Below are 25,680 nucleotides of genomic sequence, written 5' to 3' on the forward strand. Positions count from 1 at the left end.
GTTCAACGTCACGTATCGCTTGATATGACGGTGTTTTGCTCCACAGGCTCAGTTAAAGAGCAAGTGAATGCCAGAGATCACATCAGCTTCACTTTCTCAACGATTTACATTATCAGCATGTGAGTATACGCGCCTACATTTATATTTATATTAAGTTTCAGGACAGTTTGTCGAGTTAATTTTGATTTGAGATATTGTTATAGTGGTAAGTTTTTGTTTTGTTTTTAATTAAAACTTACTAATATCCGCCATTGTGACGTGCACACTAATTTCATAAACGATAACCCGCAGTATTTTATGGGTTTTTGAATATCTGTTTATAAGAAGTAATATTTATATGGGCCACTGGATATGGGACATTCAAACTATAAAAGGATTGCTGTTTGTGAAGGGATAAGGACTGTTGTCTGATTGATCAGTCATGTTGATTTTAATATCTGCAGTAGACGGTGTTGTGTTTAGTTGTATTTGTTTGCTTGGACATGTTTGTCTGAGATGCTTCTTTTGCCTGTCATATTCAAAACCATTAGTTACAATGAAACACCCATGAATTCCCTGCAGGAGGAGATTAAATCTATAATCGCCCTTAATCTCGACTCGATATGTGCTCCTCATCTCAGTTCATGAAAAATAGAGAGCGTTGTCTCTAAATAACACTATATATCTCTCTCAAGGGAACAGACTGGAGTAATGATGATCATAATGGGTGAATCTCATGAAACATATCCAGGACATATTAAAAATTTTTATTTTTTTTTTTAATTATGACATTAATTTTCATGAGAATTAAGCACGATTGCCCTGTAATACAGTGTATATATATATATATATATATATATATATATAATTATTCATAACATAAGTTTTTGTTGTATTTTAGTAATGGATTTAGAATATATGTCTTTTTTATTATATATTTAAACTTCTAATTTTATTAAATTAAACAATTTAACTTTTATTTTTCTTGGGGAAGTGGTGGGCTTAATTGTCATAAAAAAAAATATTGCCACAATGCTACTAATCTTAATAGTGCTCAAAAATTATTATTTCTTATGATTTTGAAGTAAAATTTATGACCATGAACATGGTCTTCAGAGGTTTTGTGATTATTTGATTACATGCTGCATGAGTAAATAATATCGTATATAAAACCAAATGCTATTACAAAAACATGATTATTTTGTCATTTTAGTTGGAAGACTGAATTCACACACAAAAAAATTCTAATTTAAGAGATCTAGGTGTTTGAATTCAACATACAAAACCACTGCTGGAGGAAACAAGCGTTTATATAATTTGACTGACTCAAAACCTTATAGTTACTGAGTACAGACAATTATATATATATATATATATATATATATATATACACTAAGCTGTGTGCAATGTGCTTCAGTTATATAAATATATAAAACATGTACAAAGTATGTTATGAATATTTCTGACATAGACCACCCTGCTGATTAAGAGGAAATGAAAAGTAAAATATAAAATCAAATCAGATTATGACATAAATGCCTGCAGGCTATAAATATCTGAAACAATTTAGCATACAACTGTAATACATTTCTTTTGTCCTGCAGTAATTGGAGGGAATTAAGTATCACTTATGTTCATTGGAAGATTTGGTTTACATTAAATTAGATGTATGTGCAGATTACTTTTGCACCCCCCTCAATATGCATGTCTGAATATGAAAATGTAAATTGACAGATGGATTATATTTGAAGGCCAGACGCATAATGTAGGCTGGCTGAAAGTCACCCAGATGCTGAGCTGACTTTTGTCCAGTAGGAGAAAAGGAGAGGGATTTGTGGCCAACTCTGGATCCTGACACAGATTTATGCCTGTATCTGGGGCAAAGCTGCTCTGTGCTTTGCGGAGTGCTGGATACAAAACGTTCAGTCCTCTGGGATAATGGGCAGTTAAATGAGAGAGTAACATTTTTAGGGTTAAAAAGTCAATGAGGGAGACGTACATGTGTAGATGTATGAGTACAATGGGCAGAGTGCTTTCTTTTGTCAGTCAGTTGTCTGTCATTTCTTTATCTCACCTTTTAAACGTTTCAAATAGGCTGTAGCCTACTTTCACAGTTACTTATAGTAACATACAGGAGGGAGTTGAGAGCTCCTGTCGTTGTCTACACAGTCTGCACATAAGGAAATGAAGCATCTTCTCCTTAACTCCACCATAACACCTAACTGTACAGTTTCAAACATGCTTATGGTCTCAGCGTTACAGATTAGCACTGTCTATTTATTTATTTCTTGTCATACACAATACTGACAATAAAGAGTCTAGTTCAGATGCTGATAGATTTGTTTAAGCAGTGGTTCTCAACTGACTACCCCTGATAAATATTATTAATAAAATGCAACTAACCACATATAGTTAGGGCAGCAAAATAAATAGGCTTATCAAATTTTAAAAGGAAGGATATAACGTCAAATTCATCTGTCACACAAGTAATATGGCTAATACTAATACAATGTTTTGCCCCATATTTGTTCCATGTGTTGCATTTACACTACCGTTCAAGATTTGGATTTTTTTCAAATGTTTTTGAAAAATGTCTCTTATCCATAAATATTTTCTATTTTAATATATTTTTGAGTGCAATTTATCCCTGTGATGGTAAAGCTGAATTTTTTAGCATCATTACTCCAGTCTTCAGTGTTACATGATCCTTCAGAAATCACTCTAATATGCTAATTTGCTGCTCAGGAAACATTTCTTATTAATATCACTGTTGAAAACAGTTGTGCTGCTTAATAGTTTTGTGAAAACCGTGATACATTTTTTTTTTCTTCAGGATTCTGTTCAAAAGAACTGTATTTATTTAAAATGTGTATCTTTTGTAATATTATGAATGTTTTTACTGTCACTTTTTGATCAATTTAATGCATCCTTGCTGAATAGGATTCATTTCTTAAAATAAACTTACTGACCTCATACATTTGAATTGTAGTGTGTATAAGCAAAAAATGTATACGATAGTGAGTATATATATAGAAAAAATAGCAACCTTTGAATGGAATGTGACAGCATTTAAATGATTTGCATACAAAAACTGACCTACTCTGACGTGTTGATGCAAATGTGTGACACAGACGACAGTTGTTCGTTGTCTTAGTGATATTTTCAAAAGTCTCTTATATTAACAAATCATTTACAAACACAAGTGGAATATATATCAGATGTGATGCTCTGGCTAGCTGCAGTTGGCCTTACTGACTCTGTTAATGTTCATTTTTGACCAAAAAGCTTCCTTATGTTTATTCTATTAACATACACACACTCTCTTGCTGGTCGAGTGCTGGTGTTGGTGTGTTATATTGACTGATGCCTTCATCAGCTCATCATTCGGCCAGCACTAGCACACTCTCAGTGCTCCAAAAGCTGTTTAGTGTTTTGTAAAGAGCTTAAGCATGCAGGAAAAGCATGTATTGGAAATGTCACAGAGTTCGACAGTCAGTGCGTGTCCAACTCCTTACTACCAAACATCACGCCTAAACTAAACATCACGCCTTGTCAGAGCCTGATTTTCCTTTGCCTCTTCCTTGCTTTCTCTTTTGCCAGTTCCTATCCTGATTTTGCTCTTTCTCCGGTCTGTTTTCCAGTTCCTCTATCTCTCTGCATGTTTGTGACTGGGGAAGAACTGTTGTGGTTCATTGGATGTAAGGACGCGTATCTTTTAAAATCAAGAACAAAAGCTAAATAAAACAGAAAGGAGGAAAAAAAAGGATTTTCACTGACAAGGTAAGTATTTTTTCTTGCTTAATATTATTTGAAGTACTTATGCTTTGTTGTCCAGGGTAATTACAGTATATTTTATCGTTATTTATCGCTATTTTATCAGTATATTTTATCGCAACATTTATACTGTATATAATATATGAATTACTTAAACAGTAAAGTCAATCATTAGTATTAATGTACACTAATGTTCAGGTGTCAGTAATTTTTTTTAAAAGAAGTTTATATTCAGCAAGGATGCTTTAAATTGATCAGAAGTGACAGTAAAAGGAATTTCTTTTGGGCTTTTGGCAATACTATTGCAGTTTCCACAAAAATATTAAGCAGCACACCTGTTTTCAACATTGATTATAAGAAATGTTTCTAAAGCACCAAATGAGCATATTAGAATGATTTCTGAAGGATCATGTGACACTGGAAAAAATCTTACCCCAAACTTTTGAACAAATCTAACAAGGTTAATTTTTGGTCCACTGTTTTTCTGCCACTGTGTGTATTTATTTATCATGGCAGCATTCTGGCCCTTTTCTCTTGGGCTGTGCCAGAAGTTTAAGATTATGCTGTAGTTGTAGGATTAGTGCTCAGTGAAATCTTACAGTGATCTCTATGCAATGTCATCAAGCCCAAAGATTATCTTCATATTCCATGTGATCTGTGTCGGATACTACTGTAGGTATCAGTCTTTTTGACATGGCAGTGACTGCTTTCACTAAGGAAAAGTGGCACATGTTGACAAGCTGTTACATGCTGATTATATATTCATCATTTCTTTTATCCACTGCATAGTGTGCATTGTTTTTTCCCTCCCCCCAAATCCCTTAACAACATAAGAATTCAACCCTGTGTACATTAAGACTTACCAACTGATTACATAGTGTACATACTGAGTTTTTTTTTTCACAGTAGACAGCAGATGTCTTTAAATGGGAAGGACTCTGTGGACTTTGCATTTTTTTTTTTTCTGTTAGTGCATATCTGCATTATCAAGGCATGGTCAGTGATAAGAAAGGTCTGTTGTCATAATAAAGGACATGGACACCCATAAGATTGAAATAAGTGTGACGCACATTGTCCAAAAAACACAGTCTCACACATTTCACTTAATTTCCATGTGAACAAGACAACTGGTTCCTGGAGGAACTCACAGGGGCTGGAAACCTTTTTGACAAGACATGACCATTTTAATTGTGTCCGTGCTGTGTGGTTCAGTACGGTAGCACAGTTTCTAAATAAAAAGGACTGTTTGACAATGAGGGAAGATTACCACTATCTAAATAACTAATATTAATCTTGGTTGAGTGCCAATGGTAGTGCAGATGCATTTATTACTCACCCTCATGTCGTTCCACACCCGTAAGACCTTCATTCATCTTCGGAACACAAATTAATATCTTTTTGATTAAATCCGATGGCTCAGTGAGGCCTGCATTCAAAGCAATGACATTTCCTCTCTCAAGATCCATAAAGGTACTAAAAACATATTTAAAACAGTTCATGTGAGTCAAAGTCAATATGATTTCAGCAGTTTAGCCGTTTGATAGGAGATCCGAATCACTGATTCGATTCGTAAAGCTCCGAAACACAAAAAGTATTCTCGTCGCTTTATAATATTAAGGTAGAACTACTGAACTCACATAAACTGTTTTAAATATGTTTTTAGTACCTTTATGGATCTTGAGAGAAGAAATGTCATTGCTTTGAATGCAGGCCTCACTAAGCCATCAGATTTAATCAAAATATCTTAATTTGTGTTTCGAAGATGAATGAAGGTCTTATGGGTGTGGAACGACATGAGGGTGAATAATAAATTACATTATTTTCATTTTTGGGTGAACTAATCCTTTAAAGCAATCTGCTTTTTTAATAATATGCTTTATGTGATTCATACATTTACTTATATGCTGTTCAAAAGTTCAATACTTTCAGATATTTAGTGTCACATGATCCTTCAGGAATTATTCTAATATGCTGATTTGCTGCTGAAGAAACATTTCTTATTGTCTATTTTAAAAACAGTAGTGCTGCTTTATTATTTTTTTTGGAAACCATGATTCATGATTTCAGGGTATTTTGAAGAAAAGAAAGTTCAAAAGAACAGCATTTATTTGAACTGAAAAATACCTGTAACGTTATAAATGTCTTCACTGTCACTTCCAACCATTTTGCTGTATTAAAGTATTATTTTCTTTAAAAAAATCTTAATGATCCCAAACTTGTGAACAGTAGTGTATGTTCTAAAGTAACACAATTGTCAGTAGTGCAGATGAAAGCACTAGTCTGGTCACATGGAAAATATGACTTCAAAAGAAACCTTTGGTCTCTGCTGGGTTGAGAAAAGCATTCTCTTATCAGATACAAATCGCAAGCAGAGAGAATATAGCCACGTTGCCACATCAGAGATATAAGATTCTTCAAGTATTTCACATGTCAGTATATTACTCTGCTGCTGTTCTTCTTTGAAGAACATCTCTCTTAGTTTGTTGTGAATTTAAGAATAAAAATTAAGTTAATAATTATTAAACTAATTTTCTATTCTTTTCTAGAACATTTCCTTTGACAATTCCACTGACGTTTTCCCAACCCCTTCTGTATTTCTTTTTCACATTCTATCTTCTGTCTGATTTCTGTGTAACTGTCCTCATTAACAGCTGTACTGGTGAAGATGAATGTTCTGGAGGCTTCAGGAGACCCAGAGGGAGAAGGCAGTGAAGACTTAACAGGTCAGAAGTCTCTCAGTGCTGTCATCATCAGTATAGACGGTTCTAAAAAATAATAAATATTATGTCAGTAAATGTTTGTCTCTTTTATTTTACTGTCAGTTTACTATACTATAGAAAATAATCTAAAGGCATAATATGTTTAGGAAGGAAGAAGTCTAGGTTAAAGTCTTTTAAGTCACGCCTGTTTGGGAAGATAAAGAGGAAAGAGGACGACGGTGGTATGAAGCAGAGTCAGTCTGAAAGTGACATCACATGGGGTGTGGAAGATTCAGAGTAAGTTCAAGTTGTCAGCATGGTATGACTTAAAATCTGCACTCACATATGCGTGGCGTCACTCTGAAACCACTTAAAGCTCAGCATGATTTGATGATCCCTTGTGTGCTTATTTTATTGAATGTGCATTTGTACTGTACTTCAAATCTTAAAAGTATGTTTAAAAAAACTGTACTGGCAGATAATAGAATAATGAAATAAAAAGCCACTTAAGTGTTAAGTTACTTTTAAAAAGTGCACTTTGTAATAATGTCAAATTAAAAGTTTTACTTTAAAGTAAATTATAAATCATGTTTTAATATTCTTTTGTCGTGCTTTAAAAGAAGTACACTTATTTATTCATTCATTCACATTTATTTGTATAGCGCTTTTCACGATACATATCGTTTCAAAGCAGCTTTACAGAGAATGCATATCAACATTACAATTTGGAGACTGCAGTTAGCTAATAATGTAATAATTTAGGCGATTAACATACAATCACTGTTAGCAATTTAATTGGAGGTAGAAGCAAAGAGCTCCTGGAAAAATGAATTACATATTAACAATAATTAGGATTTATAGAATGTGAATGTGCGTGTTGATCCAGATGTTGCATCTTCTGAAGTCATCGCAGGAGTTGGCGCCGTCTCTTCCAAAGTTTTAGTCATCTGAGGTCTTCTTAAGAGGCTGGATCCAAACTGAAACTGATGTACTCTCTAGTCACCTCGGGAAACAGAAAAGCAAATGGAGAATAATTAGCATAGCTGCTGTTCATAACATTAAGCAAAGATAGTCATGTGCAATTGATTTGATATGAGATGGATTATGTGAATGCTTGGCTAAAGAGATGTGTCTTTAATCTAGATTTAAACTGGGTGAGCGAGTCTGAGCCCCGAACATTATCAGGAAGGCTATTCCAGAGTTTAGGAGCCAAATGTGAAAACGCTCTCCCTCCTTTAGAGGACTTAGCTATCCTAGGTGCAACCAGAAGTCCAGAGTTTTGTGATCTTAAAGAGCGTGAAGGATTGTAGGGCGATAAAAGATCGGTTAAGTACACAGGAGCTAAACCATTTAGAGCCTTATAGGTCATTAGCAGTACTTTATAATCGATACGGAACTTAATAGGTAACCAGTGAAGAGATGATAAAATTGGTGTTATATGATCATATTTTCTTGACCTGGTAGATGTTTTTACTAACATACTAACGCACGTGATGTACATGATATTCATTCGTTTTATTTGATATTACAATCAAAATTAATATATTTTTAAATGTACTAAATTACATCATTCATTATTACAAATTTGTAATTGCAAATGTATTTAAATAAATGACACACAAGTTTTAATAGAATGAGATTAAAGTATATTTTAGTTTACCACAAATGCTTGTCAGTACATCCGGCAGTACACTTTAACCATATTTCAAAGACAGTAGTAATTCTGTAAAAATATTACCTACTTCGGTGGGTCAAAAAAGCACTCTAAAGTTCAGCTAATTGCATTTAATATAAATTTAAACTACAATACATTTTCATTTAATTGCAATTAACATGAAATTAAGTGTCCAAAAACAGATTCTGTTCCCACTTAAGTATATTCTTTTAATATTATTTCCCCAATAAGTACTCTTTATAAAGGTATGGTAAAGTGTACTTTTTTTTCCAGAAGGAATAAAATGCACCTCTGTGCTTCTTACATCTTTTCTTCAAAGTTGCTCTAAAGGCATGCTGGGATCCCGGGCATTTTCACATGACAGCATTTTTCAGGCAGAACATAGTTTTTCAGACCCTGAACCGCTAAGAAATCTGTCTCAAGAGAACATTCATGGCAAAATTCGAACTCTTCAGGTGAGTACACACAAAACTCAGCCACATTTGTTCTAAAACACTCTTGTTCTAGCTTAATTATTGCACACTTTATAAACACACATCAATGTGATTGACAGAAATGTTTCAAATTGTTTCTATTAAAGGGTTAGTTCACCCAAAAATGAAATTTCTGTCATTAATTACTCACCCTCATGTCGTTCCACATCCGTAAGACCTTCGTTCATCTTCAGAACACAAATTAAGATATTTTTGATGAAATTCAAAAGTCCATAAAATCCATAAAAGGAGTAAAGACATGGTTAAAATAGTCAACGTGACTACAGTGGTTCAACCTTAATGTTATAAAGCAACGAGAATATTTTTTGTGTGCAAAAACAAAACAAAAATATTGACTTTATTCAACAATTTCGTCTCTCACCTGTCTTTCACCTATGCTGTTTACGTTGTATAGACAGTGCAGGCTTCCGTGGCCGGCTCTTGCATCAGCAGAACGCGCATGCGTTGTGCTGCTCACGTGAACAGCGTCGGCCAATACTGAGCCTGCGTTTGGACGTAGAACCTGGAAGCGCTGCACTGTCTACAACGTCAACAGTGTAGGAGACTGACAGGGAAGAGAAAAAATGGTTGAATAAAGTCGTTATTTTTGTTTTGTTTTTGCGCACAAAAAGTATTCTCGTCACTTCATAACATGAAGGTTGAACCACTGCAGTCATGTTGACTATTTTAACGATGTCTTTACTACTTTTCTGGACCTTGAATGTGGTAATTATGTTGCTTTCTATTGGGGATTAAAAAAAAAAAAACCTCTCGGATTTCATCAAAAATATCTTAATTTGTGTTCCGAAAAAAGAACGAAGGTCTTACGGGTTTAGAGCGACATGAGGGCAAGTAATTAATGACTCAAAAAATAATACATTTTTTGGGTGAGCTAACCCTTTAAGGCACTGAAGTTGGAAGGTCTTTAATTTTTCGGTTGATCAGATGAAACTCCAGCAGCAGAAGATGCATCTAGGTCCACCCCCCGTTCTGTTGCCCATTAAACGTCGTGAAGATTTAGGTGGAAGTTCAGAAGATGATGGCCTTCCTCGTAGCCCCCCTGAAGTGTCCCGTGGTGAAGGAGTATACATGAGCATATCGATCAAGGTGCTTGTACTATAATATAGCAGCAGTATCCCAGTATCTTTATTGTGACGTAGTGTATTGTGATGTATGTGTATGTACTGCTAAAAAATCTTCACAGCTTTGGCCTTTCAGACTAAACAATCATTGATCAGACATCTGCATGAGTTTGTGGCTAAACCTATTATCCATTTTGTGTCTCCATTTCTGCTGGAACTACCAGTTCTTGTCCTTAGCCCAGTCTAAATATGATGTAAACCTCCATTTCATGATGTTTGCATTTTTATATCCCTCCCAAGAAACATAGCACCTTGAGCTTAGCTGGAACAGGAAGTGAGGAGGAAGAACAGGTAGCTTGATGCCATTTCATCTATGTGTTGACATTATGCCTGTCATTCATACATCTAAATCATGGCCTAAATGTGAATGGTTTATTTGAAATATAATCTAATGTCTCTTTAATTGTGTACTCCTCTTCACCTTCCAGGCCTCTTCTCAGAATCTCTCTCCTCGACCTATCAGCCCAGCACCTGCACCCCTTTCCCCACTTGCCCCTGGCTCAGGGGTAGACTTCAGCACCCCTCCACAGTTCACTTCCCTCCTGGACAACTCTGCTGCCCGTCACCGTATGTCCCTCAAACCTAAGAACCAAAGGGCCAGTGCCAAGAACAAGAAGGTGGTCACTTCAGTAAGTCTTTTTCATGGCTCATTCTAAACTTATTATCCATTTCAATAGAGTGCTGCAGTGATGATGTACAACCCGAATTCCGGAAATGTTGGGACGTTTTTTAAATTTGAATAAAATGAAAACTAAAATACTTTCAAATCACATGAGCCAATATTTTATTCACAATAGAACATAGATAACATAACAAATGTTTAAACTGAGAGATTTTACACTTTTATCCATTAAATAAGCTAATTTCAAATTTGATGCCTGCTAAAAGTCTCAAAAAAGTTGGCACGGGGGCAACAAATGGCTGAAAAAACAAGCTGGGAGAACATCTAGCAATTAATTAAGTTAATTGATATCAGGTCTGTAACATGATTAGCTATAAGGGATGTCTTAGAGAGGCAGAGTCACAGTAAAGATGGGCAGAGGCTCTCCAATCTGTGAAAGAGTGCGTAAAAAGATTGTGGAATACTTTAAAAACAATGTTCCTCAACGTCAAATTGCAAAGGCTTTGCAAATCTCATCATCTACAGTGCATAACATCATCAAAAGATTCAGAGAAACTGGAATCTCTGTGCGTAAGGGACAAGGCTGAAGACCTTTATTGGATGCCCGTGGTCTTCGGGCCCTCAGACGACACTGCATCACTCAATGGCATGATTGTGTCAATGACATTACTAAAGGGGCCCAGGAATACTTCCAGAAACCAAAAGTTCAAAAAGCCAGCATCTCTGATGGTATGGGGGTGCATAAGTGCATACGGTATGGACAGCTTGCATGTTTTGGAAGGCACTATGAATGCTGAAAGGTATATAAAGGTTTTAGAGCAACATATGCTCCCCCTCCAGATGACATCTATTTCAGGGAAGGCCTTGTGTATTTCAGCAGAACAATGCAAATCCACATACTACAGCTATTGCAACAGCATGGCTTCATCGTCCAGATCTTTCACCTATAGAGAAAAATACTTCAAAGACGACCAAGAACTCTTCAGCAGCTGGAAACCTTTATCAGGCAAGAATGGGACCAAATTCCAACACCAAAACTCCAGAAACTCATAACCTCGATGCCCAGACGTCTTCAAACTGTTTTGAAAAGAAGAGGAGATGCTACACCATGGTAAACATGCCCCCGTCCCAACTGTTTTGAGACCTGTAGCAGGCATCAAATTTGAAATGAGCTCATTTTGTGGATAAAATTGTAAAATTTCTCCGTTTAAACATGTTATCTATGTTCTATTATGAATAAAATATTGGCTCATGTGATTTGAAAGCCTTTTAGTTTTCATTTTATTCAAATTTAAAAAACGTTCCAACATTTCCGGAATTCGGGTTGTATTTTTGTAGGCCAAACTAGAAGTTAGGATCACACTGGTTCCCTCGACAAAAACCCAACAGAATTTTTCCATTGGATTTTGAATTATTATAGAAGAAAAAGCAACAAAGGTTTATGATTTTCACATATTTTGTTCATAATGAAAATCTTGACAAATGAACACCACTTTCACACCAATGAATTTGGAAGCCTAAATGCAATCAGCAGAAGTAAAAAGCTAAAGCTAGGCAATAAACGAACTACACCACGGTTGTGCAACTTCAGCATCACTCCCACCAAGCTTCAGACAAGTTTCTTGATCTTGATTTAAAAAGTTGTAAAGTTTGAGTTAGAATAGTTTGCAAGAGCTTGATTATGAACACATCTAGGTTGTAAAAGTTATGATGTTTATTGTCCCTCACAACCTCTGTTTAACCTCCCATTTAGCCACTTGTTAGCAACCACATTTTTCAAGACGTGAAAACTTAAAAAAATCACAACTGGAGTATTACTGATGTATTTTTTGTCAGAGAAAAAAATTAAAAATACCATGAGCTTGTGTTAAACACAGAAAACCCATTGACTTCAGGATGATGGAACCAGAAGTGTAAAAATGCTATCTCATTTCTGGATTTTATGACTTATTCCTGCAGCACAAAAACAGAAATTTTGGATAATCTTTTTCTTTTCCATATAGCAGTTCATATTTAATAGATTTCCCTAATGATATTTACTAAATTTTTCCTCTTACTTTGTATTTACTGTGCAGGCTGTAAGCAGAACACGATCTGAGAGTTTGAACAGTCTGGACTGTTCATTGACTACGAGGGAGGAAGAAGAAGGGCTGGCTCTCGTAAAAGAGATACCTCGTGCTCACTCTTATTCCTCTCAGGTCTTGCGCCCGGGGGAGAGGCTTACAGCTTCACAAATCAAGAGTTTTCCAGTTTCACCTTTAATATCTCTGCAGACTTCTGGAGATAGTAGACAAGTTTCTGCTGAACCTGAGCTTGAGAGAAAAATTCTGTCCACATCACCTCCGATCCCTAGCCTAAGAGAGGTGACTCCAGCTGAGTCACCAGTAGCCAAACCGCCAATCCCAGTGGCGCCAATTGATAGAAAGGGAAAAGGAGAAGTAAGTGAGATGCTTAATAGCTCCAAACTTCTCAAGAACAGCCAAAGTAACCTTGTGTCAACTGTAAGACCAAATGTGAGTACCACACCAGAACTGAGTCTCGTAAAAGATGAGAAGTCTAATGCTGTGCTAATACAAAAGAAGATGGACACATTGAGCAAATATAGTGTTGAAAGTGCACTAAATATAGAAAATCGTCTGGCCTCTACTCATGCTCCAGCCAACGTGACTTGTGGAGTAAATCTAAGACCATCATCTTTGAGGAGAAATGTACCATCTACAGATGAAAAACAAGAATCCAAGACTCTTCAGCCAGTCAGCACAGAGTCGGCTGTTAGTCAGGAAGATCACACTCAAACAAAACCCATAAAGCGGGAGAGAACTGTGTCTGGATCATTCCACTTCAGTGTCTCCTCAGACAAGAATCAAGAGCGGCCGAGGACTGCAAGCTTCACTGGAGTAGTTGGGCAAGCTGGACTGAAAAAAGAAGCTACCGAAGCTACCAAACCTTTAAATTTTAAGATAGAGCGACAGGTAAGTTCACAAGTTGAGAAAACAATAAAAGACCTGTGTGGTAACTTACCACCAGCTTCAAAGAAGGAAGACAAAACAGACACCGATTCAGTGATACCAACAAAAGAGGAGAGTCAGGACAACAAGATACAGGAGATTGGTGTAGAGGCCACTGAGGAAGAAGTACAAGAGTTGGCAAAAGAGGCATTTGAGGATGTGATGGAAGATATGATGGTGGGAAAAGAGAGGGAGACTACAAATGCATTTGGAGTGAAGCTTCGCTCTACCTCTCTTTCGTTAAAGTTTCGTTTGGACAAAGCTCAGTCAGAAGACAAGACAAAACCTCTGGTCTCACAGCCTGATTCAACCAGCTATGTAGAACCTGAAGATCAACACACAGGCCTGGGGTCTATAAGACTCCATGCTAAACTCAAAGACCCTTCTCTCCAAACCGACGAGTCCTTAACTTCAGTTCAGTCCTCCAGTTCACCACTCAAGGGTTTCTGTAGAGACAAAGAGAGAGCTGGCTTCCTCAGACATGCTGGTGAGTTTCTTTTTGTGGTTTCCCATGGTGCCTGAAGATTAACCAGAACTATTTAGTTTGCAAATACGACAAATCTTATGAGGATGATGTTCCAGGTCATACCAGGAAACAGTCTGTGTGCTTGTCTGAGTCAAAGCTTTTAGAAAGCTGCTTTGTCCAAATGTTTAACTGTGTCTGTGATTACACTGATAGTGGTTACTCAACTGAGTAAACAAATGGCAGATTGTGCTCATACATCTCTGTTCAAGTTATACCTCTTCTGATTGAACTGACAAATGACTTTACTAAATCATTAAACCAATAAAGTCTTTATTATCTTTAATACCTATTAATGATTAGTCAATTTTAGAATAATTTAAAAAGAGTAGCGATAAGCAGAACAGTACAGTGAGTTGTAATACACGATTATTACAGAAATAGGCTAGGGAATCTTAAAGGGTTAGTTCACCCAAAAAAATGACATTTCTGTCATTAAGTACTCACCCTCATGTCGTCCCAAAAACCGTAAGACTTTTGTTCTTCTTCAGAACACAAATTAAGATATTTTTGATGAAATCCTAGAGGTTTCTGAACCACACATAGGCAGCAACATCAGTGTACCTTTCAAGGCCCAGAAAGGTAGTAAAGACATCGTTAAAATAGTTCATGTGACTGCAGTGCTTCAACCTTAAAGGAATAGTCCACTTTCAAATAAAAACGTCCTGATAATTTACTCACCCCCATGTCATCCAAGATGTCCATGACCTTCTTTCTTCAGTGGAAAAGAAATTAAGGTTTTTGATGAAAACATTCCAGGATTATTCTCCTTATAGTGGACGTCAATGGTCTCCAAACAGTTGAAGGTCAAAATTACAGTTTCAGTGCAGCTTCAAAGGGCTTTAAATGATACCAGACGAGGAATAAGGGTCTTATCTAGCAAAACGATCGGTCATTTTCTTAAAAGAATGAAAATGTATATGCTTTATAGACACAAATGATCGCATCACAAGTGCTTCCACCAGAACGCGATTCCGTATTCTTCAAAAAGCTTACGCTAAATGTCGTACGCCTTCCCTATTCAACTTACAGAAAGAACGCGGCGCCAGTTCCGTAAGTAGAATAACGGAGGCGTAGGACATTTAGCGTAAGCTTTTTGAAGAATACGTTCTGGTGGAAGCACTTGTGATGCAATCATTTGTGCCTATGGTCACCGTGATTTTGCCAAGTAAGACATGTTCCTGGATCAACATATTTTGTTGATCCTGGAACAACATTCCAGTGTGAAAATTTAGTCTTAACCCTATTCCTACCCCTAAACCTAATCCTACCCATAACTTATCCCTAAAATCAGAGGGGAAAGATAGGTGAATAACATTGATATAGAAGCACCTAACCCTGGTTGCAAGCCTAAACTTGACATAAATGGTAAACTTGTCCCTCAAATCTGATTGGTTGATTGGAATGTTGATCCAGGAACATGTCTTACTTGGCAAAATCACGGTGACCTTGTGCCTATAAAGCATATACATTTTTATTTTTTTAAGAAAATGACAGATCGTTTCGCTAGATAAGACCCTTATTCCTCGTCTGGTATCGTTTAAAGCCCTTTGAAGCTGCACTGAAACTGTAATTTTGACCTTCAACCGTTTGGAGACCATTGAAGTCCACTATAAGGAGAAAAATCCTGGAAGGTTTTCATCAAAAACCTTAATTTCTTTTCGACTGAAGAAAGAAGAACATGGACATCTTGGATGACATGGGGGTGAGTTAATTATCAGGAAATTTTTATTTGAAAGTGGACTATTACTTTAATGTTATGAAGCAACAAGAATACTTTTTGTGCGCAAAAACAAAACAAAAATAACAGCTGGTAACACTTTAGAATACTGATCCTTCATTAATGAATAACTACACAGGAACAAATGAGTAATGCATTATTAGCACTCTTGTAACTACTATTAACAAGAAACTCTAATTAATGAATTAGTAAGTAATAGTGCTCAGTTGAATTTGGTAGTTCACTATTAGCTAATCAGTAACTTCTGTTTTTTTATACCTCCCAGAGTACTACTAAGAACTACTAAATATAGGTTTATAATTAACATGAATGATGCATAATGTATAATTAATTCTAAAGTGAAGGTCATGGTAACCCACTAGTAATGACTGATGTATTACCAAATCCTTCAGAAGGAATTACTAATTATTTAGATTAATATTCTAAAGTGAGAAACATGATAACTCTCTAATAACTACTGAAGTCATTGTAAACTTGAGGTTTTTGTACAGTTTTGTACAGTAATTCCTTCTGATGTATTTGGTAACACTTAATTAATTACTAGTGGGTTACCATGATCTTCACTTTAGAATACTGATCCAAATAAGTAGTAGTTCCTTTAGAATTATGTAGTAACTCTTGAGTTATTACTATCCAATACTTTACAAAAACCTCAAAAGTTGAAAATTACTCCAGTAGTTACTCCAGTAGTTCATTAATGAAGGGTTAGTATTCTAAAGACTGTTACCTAACAGCTTTATTCAACAATTTCTGAGATGTCTTTAATACCTTTCTGGGCCTTGAAATGATGTTGCTGCCTATGTGTGGTTCAGATGCCCTCGGATTTCATCAAAAATATCTTAATTTGTGTTGATGAATGAAGGTCTTACGGGTTTGGAACAACATGAGGGTGAGTAATTAATGACAGAAATTTCATTTTTGAGTGAACTAACCCTTTAATGAATTTAAGGATTGTGTTTTTTTTAATGCTTCATTACAATCCAATAATTGTCCCTAACTATAAAGATTGTGGTAACATATTTAATTCATAAATATCTAAACAAAAGAGTTTGATTTCTAGAATCAGAATCTTTTAAATCATAGAATCATAAGTTGTGTCCCAAATGACATATACACTATGCACTTATACTAAGCACTATGTTCTCAACTGTCTAGTTTGATTACATAGTGACTCTAGTGTATGAATTTTATAAGGATTATTTTGTCATCCAATATCAGAGTCTGATAGTCCCTCCCCTTCCGCTATTTAAGGAAGTTTGTGAGTTGAGAGCATGAAGAACATTCCACACTTCAGTTAATTAAGTGCATTATCTGGGTATTTGAAGTGCACTTTTTCGAATTGGGATGCACCTATAGAATTTTTAGCTTTGTTTGAGAATCTTTGTAGCATGTAAATAACATATCTTTGAGCACAGCTTTTCCACTGTTTCAAAGTTATACCCAATTTCACCTTCACCTTACCCATGTTGGTTAGATCAACTCTAGATCAACTAGAAAAAATGCCAAAAAATGGGTGTTTTTGGCTGAAATAAGCTGCATGGGATTTTGATAAATATATATACTTATGTATTTTCAGAACCTCCTCAGCCCTCATCATCAGCCAGCAAAGATACTAAGATTGTACCTTCACCCCCTAAAGAAGGTATAGACTCGCCTCGAGAAGAGACTACAGCAGTGTCCTCTCAGGAGAACGCACCAGCATCTACAGCTTCAGAGCTGTCCTGGATGGAGATGGCCAGAGAGAAGACCAGAAGTCTACAGCAGCTTTTTACCAGCAGACTGCCCGAGTTTCCTAGCTTGCAATCACGACCAACAACCTTGACCACAACACAACCACAAATGCAAACATCCACTTCACAAGCCAATCCAAGAATCACTCAGAACATTACAAGCCAGCCGACAGCTACACAATCTCCTTTGAGACCTACAGAAACAAAACAACTTCCATCTGCACAGCCCTCCGGAAGATCCACACAATCTACCACTCAGTTCACTCCAATGGATCCTCAGACTAGAGCAACATCAAGCCAAACTTCAGCAAATTCAACCACTAGTCAATCTCAAATTGAAAGTACCAGAGAAGTCCAGTTTCAATCCAAAACTCAAATTTGTAACTCAACAACAAAACCAACTCAGTCTACAGTTACATGTACATCAAACGTACAATCCACCACTCAAGCCATACCCACATCAAAACAGCCATCACAAGCATGTGCACCACAGCCATCACCACTGCGAGCAGCATCACAGACCCCCACACAGGCTATACTGCGTCCCACACCTCCCCCAGGTTACCCGCACTTATCGTCGAGCCCAAAGTTAACATCCCACCTAGTCTCCCAACAGTCTGCCAATACTGTGTCAAAGGATCAGCCTCAGAATGAGGGGGGAGAGCCCAGCGTAATCTCAGGGAAAGCTGACAGGGTGTCTGTGCCTCAAGGCAAGGGGTCCGGGCTCGAGGATGGCAGACCTGTATGGGCAGCAGGATTAGGAAACAAGACCTCGCTGGTGCAGCGCTGGGAGACTCAAACTACTGCTGCAACCAAGGTATCATTTATTATGCAATCTCCAAACACACTCGATTTCTTCAGTCATATATAAGCCAGAGAGATAACACTTACTACAATCAAAAAAATAACTCTTTGGCTAAAACTGGGTCAGTCACGGACAGTGGTTTCACATGATGGAAACATGTTATCTCTACTCACATACTTCATGTAGGGTGAACTTGATTGAATCAAGTTATTTGGACACATCTAAGTTTAGTTGAATTTACTAAATTCAGTTTAGTTCATCCTACATGTTACTTTTTGCATACTCTAAGTGTTAGAGTCTAGCTTATCTAAAACAACCTCATTTATCATAAAATCAAGACAGAATTTTCATTTTTGGGTGAACTATTCCTTTGCACAAACCCATACAATCACAGAAGTAACAGAACAGTGTAGATTCATTCAATACCAAATAACTAACACCTAAAAATTAGGGTCATTTTCTAAATGGCTTTGGCCAGGACATGGTGAAAGGTGCATTGTGTTCCACACTTTCCTGTCATCAAGGATATACGTGTCCTGTCCTTTATTCCCCAGCACTGTACTAGGTGGACTAAATTTTGGCCTGCCCTTTTTCAAATGAGTAGGTATATTCACACGTTCTCTGTCTCCTGGTCTTAAAGCAGATGGCTTCGCTGCACATTTGATGTGAGTGTAGGTTGTGACTTAAGACTGGCGGGACACAAGCTTGCACTGTAGTATCAGTACAAGTAGAGGGCCCAGTGGGTAGAATGTGTAAGGTTGTTTTCAGTTTGCATCCAAGCAAGAGTTCACTGGGAGCAACACCTGTGGTGGCATGAGGGATAGCATGATAATGCAGCAAGAAATATCTCATTGAAGTTTTCCAGGGCTTACCCTCCAAGCTTGCAGTTAAAACACAATCCTTCAGGACATGGTTCAAAGTCAACTAAAGTGAGTACATACCTGCAATCCCAGGTGCCTAACTCGAATGGTCCGACAATATCTAGTCCAACATTTTCCCATGGTGCACTAGAAGGGAGTGGTGCGGGCTGAAGGGGAGGCATTTGTTTTGGCACTTTTGTCATGGCTTTGGCAAAGCTGGCATGAGGAGATTACAGATTGGGCTAAGTGGTCCATGCCAGGCAATACCCTGGTGACCCTGAAGAGCTAAATTAATTAGGCCCCCACACGGGGATATGGGCACCACCAAGCAGTATGAACCTCTAAAGACCAGGTTATCTTGTACTGCAAGTTCATCCCTGACATGAAAGTATGATGCCAGCTCATGTGTAAGGTTTTTCTTGTTTTTAGGCCAGCCTGTAAGTTGCTGCCACAGTGCTGTTAGTTCAGGGCAAGCAGCGCATTCTTTGGAAAACTCCAAAGATATCAGGCTCGATGGTAGAATCAGCATCCTCACAGGCGGGCAAGGGTAGGTGTGAGAGGCAGTCTGCTGTGACATTTTCGGATCCTAGTGTGTACAACACTTCATAATTAAAGCAGAGCAGGTGTGCAGACCATCTCGCATTGCGCATTCCAGCACGGCCCATACCTTTAGATACCAACAGAGTAGTTAGTGCTTGATGGTCCATATGAAGGGTGAACCAACGGCAGTGGTTGGATAGCAGGCCTTGCGCAGTAATAGTGTGCACCAGGTAAGGAAGGCTTGTGCAGCTGAAGTTGCATTTCGCTTGATTCAGCATGAGACCCGCATGTCATCAAACTCACCTGCCTGTAGCTTTCTAGTAATCATAAACAGCTTAATTAGCTGGTTCAGGTGTATTTGTTTAGGGTTGGAGCTGAACTCTGCAGGGCAGTGGCCCTCGAGGACCAGGTTGAGAAAGCCTGCTCCAATGCTTTGAAAGCATTGGCAACAGTCTGAACTGTATTAAGCAGTGTGTAGAAAACTTTTAACCCCTCGGCTCCCAGGCACTTTAGTAGAAGAGAATGTTTCTTTCGATCACCGATCTCCAGTGGCATCGATGGCGACAAGATAATTTTCAAACCTCTTCTGCCAAGTATGAATCGGTACTACCAAGGGCTGACCTGGGCATGGCAAAAACAAAGCAGGCATCGTAACTGACTGCTACCATAGTTGTCGCCAAAATGTTGTGTCTTACTTTTATGCTATAAACTAATATAAAGTACTGCAGCAACAACAACATCATGCTCTCTTCATACTTCCCTTTATCATTTATCCCAACTCTACCTCTGCACACTTGAATCATATTCCCTTCAAAAGGAGGTTTCTCAAATGAAAGCAGACACTTCCTTACTTGATTCCATACCTACTATTTTGTTTCAATCATGTTTTGCTTCCTTGTGTCCTGTTGTTTTGAATAATATAAATCACTCTCTGTGTACTGGTGTTGTGCCAACAGCTTTGAAAATGGCTGCGGTTACCCCTGTACCAAAAAAGACAAACATTGACTATGAAAACCTTAATAATTTCTGTCCCATATCCAATCTCCCTTTTCTTGCTAAAGTTTTGGAGTGAGTTGTTGCTACTCAGTTCTTATTTAACTGAAAACAATCTTCTTTTTGAGCCCTTGCAATCTGGCATCTGTATAGAACTGAAACAGCATTGATTAAGGTCACTAATGACTTAATTAATTGCTTCAGATTCTGTCTGTCTTTCAGTTTTGACCCTTCTTGATCTCAGTGCCGCTTTTGACACTGTAGATCATTCTCTTTTAATTACTCGTCTAGAAACTGTCTTTGGGGTCTCGATACTGCACTTAATTGGTTTAAGTCCTACCTCACAGATCGTAAGAAATTTGTTACCATGGGTGGATTTAGTTCTGGGGTTGGTTTCCTGCAATCTGGAGTCCCTCTGGGATCAATTTTGGGTCCCTTGCTTTTTAACATCTACAGGTGCTGGTAATATAATTAGAATATCATCAAAAAGTTGATTTATTTCACTAATTCCATTCAAAAAGTGAAACTTGTATATTATATTCATTCATTACACACAGACTGATATATTTCAAATGTTTATTTCTTTTAATTTTGATGATTATAACTGACAACTAAGGAAAATCCCAAATTCAGTATCTCAGAAAATTAGAATATTGTGAAAAGGTTCAATATTGAAGACACCTGGTGCCACACTCTAATCAGCTAATTAACTCAAAACACCTGCAAAGGCCTTTAAATGGTCTCTCAGTCTAGTTCTGTAGGCTACACAATCATGGGGAAGACTGCTGACTTGACAGCTGTCCAAAAGACGACCATTGACACATTGCACAAGGAGGACAAGACACAAAAGGTCATTTCAAAAGAGGCTGGCTGTTCACAGAGCTCTGTGTCCAAGCACATTAATAGAGAGGCGAAGGGAAAGAAAAGATGTGGTAGAAAAAAGTGTACAAGCAATAGGGATAACCGCACCCTGGAGAGGATTGTGAAACAAAACCCATTCAAAAATGTGGGGGAGATTCACAAAGAGTGGACTGCAGCTGGAGTCAGTGCTTCAAGAACCACTACGCACAGACGTATGCAAGACATGGGTTTCAGCTGTCGCATTCCTTGTGTCAAGCCACTCTTGAACAACAGACAGCGTCAGAAGCGTCTCGCCTGGGCTAAAGACAAAAAGGACTGGACTGCTGCTGAGTGGTCCAAAGTTATGTTCTCTGATAAAAGTAAATTTTGCATTTCCTTTGGAAATCAGGGTCCCAGAGTCTGGAGGAAGAGAGGAGAGGCACACAATCCACGTTGCTTGAGGTCCAGTGTAAAGTTTCCACAGTCAGTGATGGTTTGGGGTGCCATGTCATCTGCTGGTGTTGGTCCACTGTGTTTTCTGAGGTCCAAGGTCAACGCAGCCGTATACCAGGAAGTTTTAGAGCACTTCATGCTTCCTGCTGCTGACCAACTTTATGGAGATGCAGATTTCATTTTCCAACAGGACTTGGCACCTGCACACAGTGCCAAAGCTACCAGTACCTGGTTTAAGGACCATGGTATCCCTGTTCTTAATTGGCCAGCAAACTCGCCTGACCTTAACCCCATAGAAAATCTATGGGGTATTGTGAAGAGGAAGATGCGATATGCCAGACTCAACAATGCAGAAGAGCTGAAGGCCACTATCAGAGCAACCTGGGCTCTTATAACACCTGAGCAGTGCCACAGACTGATCGACTCCATGCCACGCAGCATTGCTGCAGTAATTCAGGCAAAAGGAGCCCCAACTAAGTATTGAGTGCTGTACATGCTCATACTTTTCATGTTCATACTTTTCAGTTGGCCAAGATTTCTAAAAATCCTTTCTTTGTATTGGTCTTAAGTAATATTCTAATTTTCTGAGATACTGAATTTGGGATTTTCCTTAGTTGTCAGTTATAATCATCAAAATTAAAAGAAATAAACATTTGAAATATATCAGTCTGTGTGTAATGAATGAATATAATATACAAGTTTCACTTTTTGAATAGAATTAGTGAAATAAATCAACTTTTTGATGATATTCTAATTATATGACCAGCACCTGTATATTTCTCCACTTGGTTAGCTTTTGAAATTTCTTGGTCTAAAATTTCATTTTTATGCAGATGACACTCAAATTTATATGAATTCAAAACCTGATGATACCGTGCCTGTGGATTTTCTTTCTCAATGTATGTCTAATATAAAAGAACGGATGTCGCAAATTTTTCTCTCTTAAGAGTGAAAAGACTGAGATTATGCTCATTAGTTCACCCCACCAGCTCCGTAAAGCTGGGTTGGTTACCTTAACTGTTGATGGTTCTATCATGGAGTTTCAAACAAAACAAAAAAATTTGGGGGTGATTTTTGATGCTTTTCTAACATTTGAGCCACATGTTCAAAATACTGGTAAAACACATTTTTTTCATCTTAGAAATATCTTTCCCTGTTGCTGAGAAGTTGATTTTTGTATTTTCCTGTATTGACTATTGCAGTGCTTTGTTGGCTGTGGATTCAAATGTTACCCTAAACAAATTGCAGGTTGTGCAAAATTCGGCTGCTAGAATCCTAACTAGAACTAGGATAAGAGATCATATCACTCTGGAGTCTTTGCATTGGCTTCCTGTTAGGTTTAGGGTTGATTTAAAAATTCTGATGCTTACTTATAAGGCTTTGCACGGTTTGGCACCTCTTTGTCCAAACTCCCTAAACCCCAATCCGTGACCTTCGCTCATCTGAAACTGGTCTTTTAACTGTTCTGCCAACCTGTTTAAGACTGATGGGAGATGGGGCTTTCTCTTCACTAGCTCCTAAACTATGAAACTCTTTACCTATTGAGATAAGGCAAGCTAAATCCCTTAGCATGTTTAAATCTCGCCTTAAAACTCTTTTTTTTTTTTTTTTTAGGGTAGCTTTTACTTGAATATTGTATTTATTTTATATTATTTTATTTTTTATTGTATTAAATGCATCTCTTACTGCATAATTTTTATATGGTGTATTTTGTTTTATTTATTTATTTTTTGTAAAGTGCTTTGAGATGTAACATTTAAAGGTGCTATAGAAAATATTATAAGATTATTATTATTACCTTAGGTTTTACTACCGACCCCTAGTGGCCAGAGCAGATTAAGCTATAACAGATGTTTGAGCTTTAACTATAAATATAAAATTATACAATTATAAATTAAAATAAAATTAAAGGACTATTTAGTACAGTTGTGTATATTGTGTTTTTGGTGTTTTGTTTTGTTTTGTGAATTGTTTCAGATTTCCTTTTTACTGATTTCAATAGACAGGTGAGCAGAAAGCCACATCAGAGTCCCCCAGCACTTCTCAATCAACAGTTCCTCTCAGACCGATCTCAAAAGTCTCAGGTACAAGCACAGGATTCGACCCAAGTATGTCAATGCGTAAGTGTGAGATACAATGTGAGAAACATGCAAAGTGTGAGATTTACATGATCGCTACAATTCAGTTATTTGCTCATACTTGGTGTTTATATTTCTAGAAGCATCAGTCTCTTCTGTTCCCATGAGATCAACAGACAGAGAGGATAAATGGCAGCAGAAACCAGTGCTGCCATCATCATCATCACGTTCATCATCACCATCCTCATCTCCTGTGCAGTCTGTTCGTGACAGTGCTCAACCATCCTGGATGGAGCTGGCCAAGAGGAAATCACTGGCATGGAGTGATAAGACTATGGACTAAAAAAAAAAGAACATTATAAAAAACATGGAGGAAGAGTTTACACGTGCAAGACAGAAAAAAAATGAGTTGGATGAGGTTGAGTCTGTATAAGGTTGAAAAGGAGGATCTGAGAACATTTTCATACTGAACTTTAATCCAAAGAATTATACTTAAATTAGTGGTTTGCTCCTTGTAAACTTCAGTAGACTTTGAAGTTAATGTTAAAGCAGAATGGTCTTGATGAACCACTATTGTTTATGTATATTATTAAGGAAAACTTGCACATTCAGCAGTCATTCATTTTAATACTGTTTGCCTTCTAAAACCTTGTGAGCTGCTTGCGTTCTCTCCATGTGAAGTATGAATGTATGCACAGCAAATAGGTACCAACATTTTTGTAATGAAACAAAACTAAAGGGAGAAGTGTACTTTGAGCTTTAAAGCCACATTCTCTTGCAACACTGGTTAACCACTACTTGTAATGTATTTTGTAAATGCACCACAGTGTAGCACAACAGAATGCAATGAAAGTAGATCAGAGGTGGACAGAGAAAATGAGGAAAATAAATTCAGGTTCAGGCTCGAGCAAAAGCACCCTGAGTGAGATCTCAGGAATAGAAAAAGACGGTATGTTTTACCCACTCACACGTGTGCGGACACACACACAACTATAGAATTGTCTCCCTTGTAATATGTTGCTCAGGTTTAACACCTCGTGTCATTGTTTTCTTGTGAAAATGTTGAGTATTAATTGATTTATGATTATTTCCTTTCCAATTACACATTTTATTTATTTCCATGAAATCCATCCAAGAATTTGTATGTATTGTGACATTGTATCACCTGTTAATTTTCTGACTCCTATTAGATTTCTGTTATTTTATGTTGAATGTTAAATTATGTGGCTGTAAAGAATAAATTACTTTGAGCTTGCTTTTGAAAATACCAACTCAACTTCCTAGGCCAATAAATTCAACTTACTAAATATGAGACCTGTGATTTGTAATTTATCATAAAAAAAATAAATAAATAAAATAAATCAATATCTAACACAACAAAAATATTGTTTAAAATTAATATGGGATCTACTTTAGGACACTTTCAGGATTTTCTCAGTTTCATTTCTGTTATGACCAAATAATGGATGCCATGGTACTTTTTGTATTGAACGAACACAGTCAAAAATAAATTATTTTTTCCTTTTTGTTCTAGATTTATTTTATTGTTATCAATGTTGACTTTTATACCGATATTTTTAATTGTATGCCAAATAACAACCATAATATATATATAACCACATAATTTTGGATATACCACATAAATTAGGAAACGAGGGCTACTGTGAGATAGTATATAAAGTAGCAAAAGAAACAGCACAGGTGAAGGTCAACCAGGCGCAGTTCTCAGGCGGTCCAGGTGGTGT

The 25,680-nt window shown here is 37.1% G+C and overlaps 1 protein-coding gene across 4 annotated transcripts; it reads left to right on the top strand.

The window, feature by feature from the left end:
• Positions 1-25,283, top strand: cracdla (cracd like a). Of its 4 annotated transcripts, XM_051905670.1 has the most exons (12): positions 1-119; positions 3,621-3,759; positions 6,405-6,476; positions 6,620-6,749; positions 8,447-8,582; positions 9,546-9,707; positions 9,983-10,033; positions 10,171-10,371; positions 12,440-13,859; positions 17,213-18,183; positions 23,860-23,977; positions 24,076-25,283. In XM_051905670.1, the coding sequence occupies exons 3-12, from the start codon at positions 6,419-6,421 to the stop codon at positions 24,276-24,278; spliced, it is 3,450 nt and encodes a 1,149-aa protein (XP_051761630.1). In that variant the 5' UTR covers positions 1-119; positions 3,621-3,759; positions 6,405-6,418; the 3' UTR covers positions 24,279-25,283. The 4 variants fall into 4 exon arrangements, with proteins under 4 accessions (XP_051761630.1, XP_051761628.1, XP_051761626.1 ...); XM_051905668.1 differs by lacking the exon at positions 3,621-3,759 and having other exon boundaries at positions 61-119; positions 23,860-23,941; XM_051905666.1 differs by lacking the exon at positions 3,621-3,759 and having other exon boundaries at positions 63-119.
• Positions 25,284-25,680: the final 397 nt, after the last annotated feature.

Source organism: Ctenopharyngodon idella, chromosome 9, assembly GCF_019924925.1.
Source record: "Ctenopharyngodon idella isolate HZGC_01 chromosome 9, HZGC01, whole genome shotgun sequence".
Lineage (NCBI taxonomy): Eukaryota > Metazoa > Chordata > Actinopteri > Cypriniformes > Xenocyprididae > Ctenopharyngodon > Ctenopharyngodon idella.

Coding starts and splice junctions, on each gene's coding strand:
- cracdla (XM_051905666.1), top strand. CDS start 68: ATGCCAGAGATCACATCAGCTTCACTTTCTCAACGATTTACATTATCA. Junction 10,034..10,170: donor GAAGTGAGGAGGAAGAACAG/GTAGCTTGATGC, acceptor TTCACCTTCCAG/GCCTCTTCTCAGAATCTCTC. Junction 23,978..24,075: donor CGACCCAAGTATGTCAATGC/GTAAGTGTGAGA, acceptor TTATATTTCTAG/AAGCATCAGTCTCTTCTGTT.